The sequence below is a fragment of the Mobula hypostoma genome, chromosome Y (genome assembly GCF_963921235.1).
Source record: "Mobula hypostoma chromosome Y, sMobHyp1.1, whole genome shotgun sequence".
Taxonomy (NCBI): Eukaryota; Metazoa; Chordata; class Chondrichthyes; order Myliobatiformes; family Myliobatidae; genus Mobula; species Mobula hypostoma.
Genome location: NC_086130.1, coordinates 3,987,378 through 4,002,047, shown reverse-complemented (window position 1 = coordinate 4,002,047; position 14,670 = coordinate 3,987,378). Strand labels below are relative to the sequence as shown.

The 14,670-nt window shown below is 35.3% G+C and overlaps 1 protein-coding gene across 2 annotated transcripts in view; it reads left to right on the top strand.

Moving 5' to 3' along the window:
• The window catches only part of LOC134341062 (probable ATP-dependent RNA helicase ddx6), a 39,907-nt gene that overhangs the window by 13,098 nt on the left and 12,139 nt on the right, over positions 1 to 14,670 (top strand). For both annotated transcript variants that reach the window (XM_063038811.1, XM_063038810.1), the window contains exons 5-6: positions 6,516 to 6,662; positions 7,943 to 8,037. In XM_063038811.1, coding sequence (XP_062894881.1) covers positions 6,516 to 6,662; positions 7,943 to 8,037 — 242 coding nt within the window. The remainder of the gene's footprint in view (positions 1 to 6,515; positions 6,663 to 7,942; positions 8,038 to 14,670) is intronic.

Genomic DNA, 14,670 nt, shown 5'->3' with positions numbered 1-14,670 from the left:
CTCTCGTTAATGGTTTGTTGTTGTAATGAAATAAGTTAAAAATGTAATTGTTCTACTTTTGTACCTGATAAATGTTCAAGTAAGTTGTATTCAGCAGGGCTCCCAAAAACGGCAATGAAGTAATCCTTTCTTTTAAATCCTTTTATTAATTATTATTGAAAATCAACAACAGAAAAAAATACTCCAAATAATCAAGATAACATATCCATATGTAGAGTAGAAGTTAAACTATCAACCAGGCTGAACAGTATATCAATAATAATCAAAAAACAAAGTATTAAAGCTTTTTTTTTTGGAAAAAAGGAAAGAAAGAAAAAAAGAACCCCTACTAACTAAAACAGAGAAAACCCCTAATAACTAAAAAAAAACCATTTGGAGCACAAACCCGGAGCTATGCGCCATACAAGCTTCCATAAAAAAAAGACATCAAACTGCCAACCAAATCCATATAACCAAGCATCAGAAAAGGACCATGTTAATTAACTCAAGTCAAATGATAATATCAGGCAAAGGAACCCTACCTTTTCTCAAAGTCAAATCTAGGATCAAAAGTTCGACCTGATTTTCTCCAAACGAAGACATAACATCACCTGAGAGAACTATTGTATCAAAGTGGGAGCAGAGGCATCTTTCCATTTCAATAAAATAACCCTTCTGGCCAATAATGTGACAAATGCATTAATGTAACGTATTGGTCTGATATAGAAATACCGTGAATATGTTGAAGAATTATACCAAACAAAACTGTCAATTTATTAGGTTGTAAATTGATTCTTAAAGCTTTAGAGATGATAGAAAAAATAGATTTCCAAAATTGTTTCAGTACAGAACACGACCAAAACATTTGTGTCAATGTAGCTGCCTCAGTTTTGCATCTATCACACCAATTATTTACATTAGGAGAAATTTTAGACAATCTCTCCTTCGTCAAATAATAACGATGTACAGTTTTAAATTGAATTAGAGAATGACTGGCACAAATTGAAGAAGAGTTAACCAGCTTCAAAATTCGCAACCAATCCTCTGTTATCAAGGTCATATTAAGCTCTCTTTCCCAATCTTGCTTAATCTTAAGTAAAGGATAATTGTCCTGTTGTAATAGTAAATTATAAATTTTCCCAATGAAACCTTTCAGTAAAGGGTTCATTTTTAAAATAATGTCTAACAGGTCAGAATCTTGTATAAATGGAAAATTACTTAAATATTCTTGTAAAAAATGTCTAACCTGAAGATATTGCAAAAAATGTGAATATGAGAGAGAGTACTAAGTTACTAATTTCTCAAAGGACATCAATCAACCTTCTTGAAACAAGTCCATAAAGGAAAAAATTCCTTTATTCCTCCAAAGAGAAAAGGTAGGATCACTAAGTGAAGGTTGAATAAATAGTTTCGAAAAATTAAACTAAGAAGGTTGATGTTTTTAAGATTAAAAAACTTATGAAATTGATACCAAATTCATAATGATTGATTAATCATAGGATTTATATTTAGAATAGAAATTTTGGCTAGTTGTACAGGTAAAGGAGCTCCTAATAAGGTAGTTAAATGAAATTGTTTCACAGCTTTCAATTCTAAATCAACCCAAGATGTCGTTCCTTTTTTTCAGTCCAATACAACCAAGAACACGCATAATGTATATTAACCACCCAATAATACATTCTTAAATTAGGCAAAGTAAGACCTCCATGCTTTTTTAATTTTTGTAGATGGCATTTTCCAATTCTTGGTCCTTAATATTCCAAACAAAAGATGAAATAATAGAGTCAACTTGATCAAAAAACTTCTTAGTTAGAAAAATGGGAATATTTTGAAATACATATAAAAATTTTGGTAAAATCATCATTTTAGCTGCATAAATTTGACCTACTAAGGAAAGTGTAAGTGAATTCTATCTAGAAAAAAATTGCTTCATAAAATCCACTAAGGGAACTAAATTAGCTCTATAAAGATCTCCGTAAGTTTTAGTAATGGTAATACCTAAATATTTAAAAGAATCCATAACTTTTAAAGGAATGTTATCATATATAGAAGCGGAATCATTAAAGGAAATAATTCACTTTTATGCAGGTTTAATTTACATCCTGAAAACAATCCAAATTCATTTAATAATTTCAATAAGCTAGGAATAGATTCTTTGGGATTCAAAATATAAACCAAAAGATCATCTGCATAAAGGGAGATCTTATGAATAGTCCCATTTATAGAAATTCCTTGAATATTTTTAGCTTCACGAAGTGCAATAGCCAAGGGTTCCAACATCAAGTTAAATAACAGAGGACTTAATGGGCATCCTTGTCTCATACCCCGGGAAAGTTGGAAAAAGGGGGATCTACAGTTATTAGTGATAACAGTGGCAATAGGGTTTTTATATATCAATCTAATCCATTTATTAAAATTAGTGCCAAAGCTAAATTTCTCTAAAACTTTAAGTAGATATTTCCATTCAACTCTTATCAAATGCCTTTTCAGCATCTAGAGAAACAACACATTGGGGAGTCTTAGAGAGGGATGAGTATATAATATTTAACAATCTCCGAGTATTAGAAAGAGAATAACGGCCTTTTATAAAACCCGTTCGATCCTGAGAGATAATTTTTGCTAGTATATTCTCCATCCAATTAGCCATTATTTTTGAAAGAATTTTGGCATCCACATTTCATAATGAAATAGGTCTATATGAAGCACAATCAGTAGGATCTTTATCTTTCTTAAGGATTAAGGAAAAAGAAGCTTCATAAAATGTGGAGAATAACTCTCCTGACATAAAAGTATCTTTAAGCATTTCTAACATATAAAGAGTAAGCAAATGTTCAAATTTTTTATAAAATCCTACAGTAAAACCATCCAATCCAGGAGCTTTACCAGATTGCATTGAAAGAATAGCTTTCTGAATTTCTCTTTTAGTAACGGGGCATCAAGAATTTGCTGATCTTCAATAGATATTCTAGGAAAATCAAGCTTTTGTAAAAAGGCATACATATTAGAAGGGTCAGCTGGAAACTGAGATTTATAAAGTTCACTGTAATAGTCTTGAAAAATATTATTAATATCTTCATAATTACAAGCTAAACTACCATGTCTCTCACGAATTTTTAAAATTTGTCTTTTAGCTGTAACTGCTTTGAGATGCTAATAGCTTGTTAATTTTATCTCCAGACATACAAAATTGACTTTTTAATTTAAGCAAATTTCTTTCAATCGGATAAGTTACTAGTAAATTATATTGTGATTGAAGTTCAACCCTTTGTTTAAATAAATCAATATTAGGAGAAACTGCATCAGTATTATCCAGATCTTTAATTAGTTTGGAAATTCTATCTAATTCTATTTTTGTCTGTTTCTTAAGTTTAGCCAAATGAGATATTATCTGACCTCACAAGTGTGCTTTGAGTTTATCCCATATAATCAATTTCGAAACATTCCCATATTATTAAAAAGAAAGAAATCTTTTATATGAATCTGTATAAATTTAACAAAGTCTGAACTTTGTAATAAATTTTCTAGAAAGCGGCAAGGCAAGTTTACATTACTAACATCATTTAACTCAAAAGTTAAACTTAAGGGTGCATGATCTGAGACTGCAATAGCATCATATTCTTATTTCTGGACCGGACAAAAATCAGAAATCAGCTATAAAATAATCAATTCTCAAATATTTATTATGAACATGTGAATAAAAAGAATAATTTCTGTCATTAGGATGTATATTTCTCCAGATTTCTATCAAACCATAATCAGTTAAAAAGGAATTAATAAGTGTTGCAGAACGAATCAGAGGCTGCTGATTGGTTGAACTTTTGTCAATCAAAGGGTTTAAACAACAGTTGAAGTCACATCCCATCAGCAGCATATATTCATATAAGTCTGGTAATAAACCAAATACATTTAAAAAAAAGAAGGATCATCTACATTAGGTCCGTATAGATCAACCAGGACAATTTTTTTTATTACAAATAGTTCCTTTAATAATTAAAAATCTACCATTATTGTCTGAAACAATGTTTTCTTGAATAAACAAAATATTAGATTTAATAAAAATAGATACTCCCTTTGTTTATTTTGACAAGTAGCATGATATTGAAGGCCCTTCCATGTTTTAAAAAGCCTATTTTGATCGCCCGTTCTGATATCCGTTTCTTGAGCAAAAATTATATTGATTAATAAATTTAAATGTCTTCCTTCGTTTAATGGGGTGATTCCAGCCACGTACATTCCAACTAATAACGTTTATCTGTTTAAGTACCATTGGATATTATTCTGAACACGACAATACATGCATACCATTGCGGGCTAATCAAAGATGGCGGTGATGAATATAACCAAATAGAAAATGCGCATGCTCCGGAATTCCATAATGGGACAAAATACAAATACTGTGTGTGAAACATAAATCCCACAATAAACCCCAAGATACAAAAGTACACCCTGACATCCCACCATCCCCAAGGAAGAAAATCCGGCGAAAGAAAGAAGGAGCCGGAACACATCCCCAAGAAAAAAGACAGAAGAATGGGGTTCTGTGTGCCACTCAGTTTAAATAAAGATTAAAAGTTTTTTCTCCCAATTCCCCCCTCCCCCTTACAAAGAAAATACGTAACCTTAAGATATAAAAAAGCCCAGCAAAGAAAAAAATGCTTATACTTTATCATTGAAATTAGGCTAAAGGAATGTGGAGACCGTCTCCAAAGGCGCCAAAACAATACTATTAACCCAAACAGTTTAATCTCTAAGAGAGAAAATCAGCGCCATTATTCTTTAACTTACTACCTCATTTAACAAAAGAATTAAAGCTAATTATCTATTACTGAACACTCCAAAAAATAAGAAAAAGATCTATATAAACTGCAAGCAACCTATCCCTTAATAAATAAAACGAAAAATAGAAACAGATAATCAAACCAGTTCACAGTCTATCCGCTGTATTAATTCACTCTGTGTACTAAACAGTCTTCAAAAAAAAAGTCATTCTTTAATCAAACCAAGAAGACCATCGATCAAAAGATATCTTCAGCATACTGAGATCTTCAAAAACCTGCTTTCTTTCGGAGAATTATTCAGAGACTCTAATATCTTTCATACATCAGACGATTCCACAATAGAATTGACAAAATCCAATGCCGCTCGGGGATCCAAGAAGACATGAGGAGTAGAGTCTTTAGGGAATAGCTTTAATCTCGCTGGGTATCTCAGGGATAGAAACAGAGCTTTTTCGTAAGCAATCTTCATAACCGGTTTGAATTTAATCCGTTGTTGCATAACTTCCCGAGGATAATCTTCATAAAAATGGATCTCGGAACCGTTAAATTTAAAAACTTTGTTTTCTTGCACATTTTATAATTTGATCTTTAACTTTAAAGCGAAGAAAGTTGACTAAAATTGGTCGAGCTTTACCTCACGCAGTGAAAATTCTGTGAGCTCTTTCAATATCAGGAGGCTGAGATAGAATATCCGGGAACAGAGATTGAAACATATTGGCAAAATAATCCAATAGATCTACAGATTCTGAACCTTCCGAAAGACCTAAAATTCGAATGTTGTTTCTTCAAGACTTTGCCTCTAAATCGACAATTTTGCGTTGAGCCTGTTCCAGTCGGGTTGAAGTATCCGCAATCTGACATTTTGATTCTTTAAGCTCAGTATTCAGGGAAAGAATATTTTCCTCAATAGTCTGTAAACTCTGTTGGAACGACTTCAACTCGGAAGTGTTATTATCCATTTTATTATTGAGATCCATCAACATACATTTCAAATGCTCAGCCCAGACAGGCATATCTTCTCATTTTTCTTTCCAAGTTTTTCCCTTTCCATTGCTGGGTTCAGAAGGCTGTTTTTCACTTCTTAAAGGATACGACATAATGACCGCTATTTCCCTCCAAGATCCAGAAAATAAAAGTTGAATAATTCAAGGTTTAGACTGGGGAAAAGGAGGAATTAAAGGCAGCCACAGAATTTGTATGTTACTCCATTGAGCAGCAGGTGGAACTCCTGGCAATGAAGTAATCATTGGATCATTCCTTCTGCTAATGCTGTTTAAATTAACTACTGTTTGGGACATTAAAGAGAAATAGTCTTCTCAACAACTCCGAACCTTTTCTTTGAAAGGGAGCAGTTTCTGTTGTATGACCATTTCAATGTTTTATCCAAAATATTCCTGATAATGTTCTATTCTGTACTACAGAATTATCGCAGGAAGTTGTCTCATATCATGGATATGTTTAAAACTTTCAAGCTACAACATAAAATGTTCCGGAGTTCATAATTACTACCCAATATTGCTGACAGAATTAAGTTTAACTTGTCAGCCATGTAGAAAGATCTATGCATAAATAATTAATGTAGAATGCCAGTGCAAAGTAAATTCTTAGAAGATGGCTGTTAGAGCCCCTGTGTTGGATAAGCTTGACATTTGCACATAATTTATGTTTTGTTGTAGTAATAAGCTATTTAATATTAACTGAGTAGCAACTTATATAAATAGCAACCTAGTTTTTTTGGCTTTCTTATTCTTTTTAAAGCTATGGTGATTGTGCCTACCCGGGAACTGGCGCTGCAAGTCAGTCAAATCTGTATCCAGGTCAGCAAACACATGGGTGGTGTAAAAGTGATGGCTACCACAGGAGGAACAAATCTCCGGGATGACATCTTAAGACTTGATGAGACTGGTTGAGTATATAGTTTGTTAAATGCCAGTAGAATAAGACCCTAGATAATAAGTTCTGTTTTTACAGACATTGACAGGTTGGAAATTTACATGTAATGGTAACAATACCTCCCAATGTTGTAATGAATGTAATCGGAAGCACAAGCCTGATTTAGACTGGGGTCCGACTATGTAATCCACCCTTTGGAACATCTGTGAAATGACCTGTCTCTAAATAAAAATGTTATTATGAAAATGTAATTATTGGAATTAGTACAGTCCAAAAGCACTTTTTGCAGTTATTTTATTCCCAATTCAAATATTTCCTTGTCAAGGAATTTGAAACTCAAATTTGAATTTAATCTCCTGAAATGTTTAGCCTAACAGCTTAATTTCTTGATTTTGTTATGAAAATAGTGATATTGATGGAAATGGACAGTCCATGTGAAATAGCCAAGAAATAGAAAGAAGTCTGGCTTGGCTTAGAACTGTTTGCATTTGCCACACTGTTAACCGTTTGGCAAAGGAAGGGGATAATTCTTAGACTGAAGTAGTGGACACAAAAGTACTGAAGGGTTCAACCTGTAACATTAACTATGGCACACGTGCATATTAACATGTATACATACAATCTATACAATTTATAATCCCTTTGACCTTGCTGCTGCTCTTGATTGCTCTTCATTTTTTCCAAATCTCTTGCTGTTTTCGCACAGCTCTACAGTATTTTCAGCATTAAACATTTACTTAACTGTTTAAGAAGTTGATGTTGAATCTGCTTCTACCACAATTCAAGCAGTATATTCTAGAACATAATCAACTATTGTAAGAATTTGTCCCTTGTTATTATGAAATCTCTTGAAATCTTTATTTTAATAAAAATCCCTCTAAATTTTGAATAACTATTCCATTCTCTCCATAATTCATTCTGTTGTAAACAAAATTATATGAATATATTGTCTATGCAATATTTTTAGGCCCATATATTTATTAATCTTTCTATAAATGTTGGGTAATGACAATTTAATACTAAAAGACAATTAATTATAGAAAGAAAGTACTGTTAAATGGTAGATGCCCATTTGGCTTTCTGTATAATCTAATGTTTATACTCTGGTAAATTTATAAGATTTTAAAAAGGCAAATGAAACTGGGTAGTTGATCAATCCACTAGTCAGTCTTCACCTTTGTTTCAAGTGTACTCTTAATTATATAGAGTCCTTGGTTCATGCATTGTCCTTTGTCTAAATTCTGAATGTGTGGTTTAAACTGCTGTTAAGATCTGTGTTCTGTTAAATACAGTACATGTGGTGATCGCAACACCTGGAAGAATCCTGGATTTGATTAAAAAGGGTTTGGCTAAAGTGGACAACATACAAATGATTGTACTTGATGAGGTAACTCAACGTTTAAAAATGCAATTAAGTTGTTTTTACTCTAACATAAAAGTAAACAAAACGCAAGCAATTCTAAATTTCACTTAATTTAAATGGCAATGTATTTATATATTTGACAGTGTTTTATTCATCTGAAAAGTTTCAATGTACTCTAAAACTAATATCCAAACAAAGATAGTATCTAAGATTGCTGTGTTTGATTGAAGTTTACATATAGGAGCATCCTGCAGGTAAAAGTATGTATTGGCAATTCTCTTGACAAGCTGCATCTTTCGTAAGAACTAGTTGATGTTTCATTCAATAACCTTTTGTTAGAATAAAAGATGAAAGAGTATTAATTTCAAACATACTTTATTTTGTTTCTAGGCCTTGGGAGAGTAGAGCAGACTAGCAGGCCATGATGGCAAATGAAATTAATCCCATTTGCTTTGAAATGGTGCCCAGCTCCTTTGTTCCCTGACTGTTTTGTGTGTATCTAAATGGTCTTTAACTTCACTACTATATTTCCTTCTACCACCTCTTGTTACAAGGAAGCTCTAGGCAGCTAAACTTCTTAATTTCCTTGGCAATTGCCTCACCATTATCCTTCAAATGTTTCTCCTCAGTATAAATTTATATGCTGCAGTATTAGATCATCTTGACGAAAAGGACTTATCTATGTGTTGATAACTTAATATGTCTTTCAGGTTCCCTCACAGCATTGATACCCTAGGGAAAACAATTCAAATTTGACCAAAAGGTTAATGTACTTTATAATACAAACAATCTCTTGAAGAACCTCTTGTGCACCCTTTCTAAGTCCTCCACATCCTTCCTTTAATATGGTGACCAAAACTACAGGAAAATCCACAAAAATGGCTTAACCAATATTCTCTGAAGTCCTATACAGCATGACTTGTCAAATTTTTACACAGTATCATGAAAAGTATGCTGTGTGATGCTATAGACTTGCACCCAATATGTATATCGATGCAGTGTTCCTCAACATCTTTCCATTTACTCTTTGTTGTGTTTCAGGTTCCAAATTGTGCACCTTGGCTAGATTAAGTACTGTCTTGCCATTTCTCTACCCAATTTTGCAACTGACCTGATTCTTTTGTAATCTTGATAATCTACCATCATATTTGTGAAGTTACTATCAAACACCCTTCCACCCTCTCTCCTTGACCAAGCTAATTTTGGATACAACTTACCATATCACTGAATCCCACTTGTTAGGATATTTGGATATTTGCCAAATACCTTACTAAGGTTCGTGCCCCCATCTTCCACAACCCTAACCACAGGAATCACCTTAATGTTCTCAAAACAAATCAAAATTAAATTTATGCAGTAAAACCACTTCCCTCACAGGGCTATGCTGACTATTCCAAATGTAAGTAAATCTGTCCTTAAGAATCCTTAATAATTTACCAGTTGCTGAAGTAGGGTTCACTGGCCAATAATTTGTCCTTGTTGCCTTTAAACAAAGGAACAACATTGGCTCTTAAACTTCTAACACCTAGGAGTTCTCTGTCAAGGCCTTGCCATCTCCCCCCTTGCTTCACTCAGTTTTCCAGGGATAGGTCCCATCAGATCTGTGTGAACTAGCCAGCTTTGTTTTTCAAGATTGTACTAGTTTGTTAATGTCAATGTACACGACAGTGTCAGCATATTCCTTCCAATCTCACCACCACCCATATTGCTTTTTTACTTGAAGAATACATGTGGAAAGTATTCATTAAGGACCTTGCCCACTTGCTTTATCTCCATAGTTAAATCTCTTTTGTTCTTAAGTAGATCTATTGTTTCCCTAGCCAATTTCAGCTGTTTTGAATATGCACAGAAAATGCCTTCTGATTCTCAATTTTGTTTTCTGAGGACATTTCATGATCCCTTTTAGCCCTCCTAGTTACTTGTTTCCTTCCTTAATTTCTTTATTATCCCTTAAGAACATTGTCTGATTTTTAGCTTTCTAAGTGTTGCATATGTCTTTAGTTTTTGACTGAACCTTGCCATCTTTACCTTCATCCTCACAGGAACATAGCTGGTCTTGAATGTTTTTCAATTTTCCTGATCCTGAATCGAAAGATCCTGATTTGTCCTTTAATAGACTCCTACGTAACAATTGTAAAGTTATTCTCCTAGCTGTCCCATATCTACTCTCCCCAGCTCCTACCCAATACTATTGCAGTTGACCATTCCCAAATTTTTGACCTTCACCCAAGGTCCTGCGTTGTCCTAAACCAAATGCATCTGTGTTGTTCTAAACCAAAACCAAAAGAAACTTGTTTTCTATGTTTCTATGTAAACCAAAAGTATCTCAAACTTTAAGAAAATCCCTGTAAATCTTAGGAGAAATTAAGGTCATCCACAAAAACTATTCCTATTGCTTTTTTTCTTCCAGTGGTCTGCCTGCACTTCTGTTCCTCTAACTACTGTTTGCTTCCAGGAGGCTTTTAGCATAATGATATAAAGATTGTATCTTCCTGTTTCTGAATTCTTCTTTTACGGCCTTATTGGATAATCCCAAGATGGCTTCTGTTAGTGTGGCATTGACATTCTCCCTAATCATTAATGCGAGATATCCATTTCTTTTACATCTATCTCTGCAATATTTAAAATACCTGTATACGAAACATATTATAAACCTTCCCAAGAAGCACTGGCTGCTGAGACATAATACTCTTTAGGTGCATGGATCCCATCTGCCAATGCAAAAAAATGCCAGTAATGTAATTATACTCTGCTACACGAGCTTTTTAAGCCATGTTCTGTCTTCTATTTTTGGCCTTGCTAACATGTTCCACAGGAAATAATCCTGAGTTTATAATTCTGGTTGTTCTGCTTTTTAACATTTTACTTAATTCCATATGCAGATCTTTTGTCTCTCTTTCGCCAATGTCATTAATATCAGTATGAACCGTAAGTTCTGGCTGTTCACCCATTTTTTTCAGAATGTCCATAATGTTCTCAAAGGTATCCTTCACCCTGGCAGTAGAGAGAGAATAAACTATCCTGGAGTCTCACTTGCTACAGAAATGCCTATCTGTTCCTGCTGACTATAGAAAGCCTTATCTCTGCTTGTCTAGTCTTTGACCTTCCCTCTTGAACAACAGCTAGTGATGGTGTCGATGATATGGTTGTTTGCTGCTGTTATACTTAGAGAGGCCAGTTCCTCTCCCACCCTACCATAAGCATTCTAAATGTTGTATTTGTTCAAGAGGGGAATAGCCACAGGGAACACACATCTTTATCATATTCCACACATCTATTTGGCTGAACCTATGGCTCCCTGAAACTTGTATCTACTTTCTAACTCTTATATGCTTAGTCCAGCTACCCTTACCAACTGATCTAAGTACACATTTCAAAATAAATTTATTGTCAATGATACATCACCATATACCATAAACTATCATCCTAACGTTTATTTTACTGTGGACATTCATTGTGTGATGATGAAATACAATGAATAATAATAAAAAAAATACAAAGACTGACAAACAACTAACGTGCAAAAAAGAGACTAATGCTTCTAATAAATAAGTAAATAAATAGTACTGAACAAGTTGTCAAGAAATCTTGAAAGTGGTCTAAGAGGAGCTGTTGTTGGCCTCATGTACTTCCTGCAAATGTAGTCATCAAGGACAAGTACCTACTTCCAAGCACCTTAAACCTGTGCCTTCTTGTGTTAATCATTGCAGCGCTGGGAAAAAGCCTCTGACTATCTACATGATCACCGCCCCTCATCATCTTATACACCTCTATCAGGTCATCTCTCATCCTCCATCGCTCAAGGCCAAGTTCACTCAATCTATTCTTATAAGGCATACTCCCCAATCCAGGCAACATGCTTGTAAATCTCCTCTGCACTCTTTGTGTAGTGAGGTGACCAGAACTGAGTACTTCAGGTGTGGTCTGACCGGTGTCCTATGTAGCTGTAACATTATCTCTTAGCCACTCAAAACAGCATTCACAAAATGGTGATTCTCACAGGCAGTTAGCAGCTCTCTTATATACTTTATCTGGCCTCAACACTAGGTTTGCAAGTAAGAAAAATACTTAGGCACTGGTTTAATATCAATATCATGCTGCTTACAATAGCAGGGCCTCTCAAGTGTGAGTAGCAAGGCTGTTTTTTTTAAATAGTAGAAGCCTGACAAGCTGTCTTTAAAGACATTAATTCATTGGAGCTGGGAAATTTGGTGGCAGATTGCCATAGGTCTGAACCTGCTACAATTTGTAAAACAAGTAAAAATTAGGCTGTTAAATGTTATTTGTTAGGATGCAGTAGTTATTTGAAAACAAAACTGTAATAGGTGAAAATTTTCAACTTGAAATGTTAACAGTATTTTCCCCATGGGTGCTGCCTGACCTGTTGAATGTGTCCAGCATTTTAAGTTTGTATTACAGTAGCACTTCTGTACTATTGACTGAGTTCAGATCAAACTGTGGTAGCTATGGAATTTTAAGTTTGGCTAGTTAAATAATTCTGGAAAAGAAGCTGGAGTCAGTAAAAAGATTAGTTTTTGATACACCATAGCTCCTTACGAGAAGAAACATTTGCCAAGTCTATTAGTCTGCTCAATACTTGACTCTGAAATCTACCAAGTTAATTGATTCTTAAATCACCTATTAACTAACAGCTGCTTAGTTCAAGGACAGTTAAGAATGGATCATAATGCTTATAATACTGTGATTTTGTAATCTCATGGTGTTTATCTAGCTTGCCTTCTACCACTCCAATAAAGGGATAATACAATATTTTTCCAACCAGAGATTGACTTCAAGATAGTACCCAATTCTGAGAAATACCTCATCATTTTCTTCCTGCAGTTACTTTGTTGCCTCCATTATTGTATGTCTTGGAACTTGTTCTGTAATGTGAACAGTTCCTACAGTATGCTGGGAGGAATTTGACAGGTCAGGCTTTATCAGTGGAAAGTAATAAACAGTCAGTGTTTCACTTCATCGGGACTGAAAGGGAATGCGAAAGAAGCCAAAGAAAAGGTGGGGTGGAGAAAAAGAAGACTAAGATGATAGAGGTAAAACCAGGTGAGGAGAATAGATAGTGGGTGGGTGGAAGGGAGTGATTAAGTCAAAAGCTAGTAGGTGATAATAGAAAAGGCATGAACAAGAAAGAATCTAATAGGAGAGGACAGGGAAAAGAGGGGCATCAGAAGGAGATGATGGGCAAGTGAAAGGAAAAGGAATTGGAGGGTAACCATAATGGGGAATGGAGGAAGGAGGGAAGATATATTCCTGGAAGTTAGAGGTTCATGCCGTCAGGCTGGAGGCTTCTCAGACAAAATGTTACTCCACTATTTAAGAAGGGTGGGAGGCAGCAGAAAGGAAACTTTAGACCTGTTAGCCTGACATCAGTAGTTGGGAAGTTGTTGGAATCGATTGTTAGGGTTGAGATCACTGAGTACCTGGAGGCACATGACAAGATAGGCCAAAGCCAGCACAGTTTCCTGAAAGGAAGATCCTGCCTGACAACCCTACTGCAATTCGTTGAGGAAATTACAAGCAGAGTAGACGAAGGAGATGCAGTAGACGTGATGTACTTGGATTTTCAGAAGGCCTTTGACAAGGTGCCGCACATGAGGCTTCTTAGCAAGATAAGAGCCCGTGGAATTACAGGGAAGTTACTAGCGTGGGTGGAGCATTGGCTGGTTGGCAGAAAGCAGAGAGTGGGAATAAAGGGATCCTATTCTGGTTGGCTGCCGGTTAGCAGTGGAGTTCCACAGGGGTCGGTGTTGGGGCCGCTTCTTTTTACGTTGTACATCAACGACTTGGATTATGGAATAGATGCCTTTGTGGCTAAGTTTGCTGATGATACGAAGATAGGGGGAGGGGCCGGTAGTGCTGAGGAAACAGAGAGTCTGCAGAGAGACTTGGATAGATTGGGAGAATGGTCAAAGAAGTGGCAAATGAAATACAATGTTGTAAAGTGTATGGTCATGCACTTTGGTGGAAGAAATAAACGGGCAGGCTATATTTAGGTGGGGAGAGAATTCAAAATACAGAGATGCAACGAGACTTGGGAGTCTTTGTACAAGATTCCCCAAAGGTTAACCTCCAGGTTGAGTTGGTGGTGAAGAAGGTGAATGCAATGTTGGCGTTCATTTCTTGAGTATAAAATATGAGAGCCGGGATCTGATGTTGAGGCTCTATAAGGCCCTCATGAGACCACACTTGGAGTATTGTTCAGAGTTTTGGGCTCCTTATTTTAGAAAGGATATACTGACATTGGAGAGGGTTCAGAGCAGATTCAAGAGAATGATTTCAGGAATGAGAGGGTTACCGTATGAGAAACGTCTGGTAGCTCTTAGGCTGCATTTCCTGCAGTTCAGGAGAATGAGGGGAGGGGGATTTCATAGAAACATTCCAAATGTTAAAATGCCTGAACAAATTAGATATGGCAAAGTTATTTCCCATAGTAGGGGAGTCCAGGATAAGAAGGCATGACTTCAGGATTGAAGGACGTCCTTTTAGAACAGATATGCGGAGAAATTACTTTAGTCAGAGGGTGGTAAATCTGTGAAATTTGTTGCCATGAGCGGCTGTGGAGGCCAAGTCATTGGGTGTATTTAAGGCAGAGATAGATAGGTTCTTGATTATCCAGGGCATCAAAGGGTATGGAGTGAA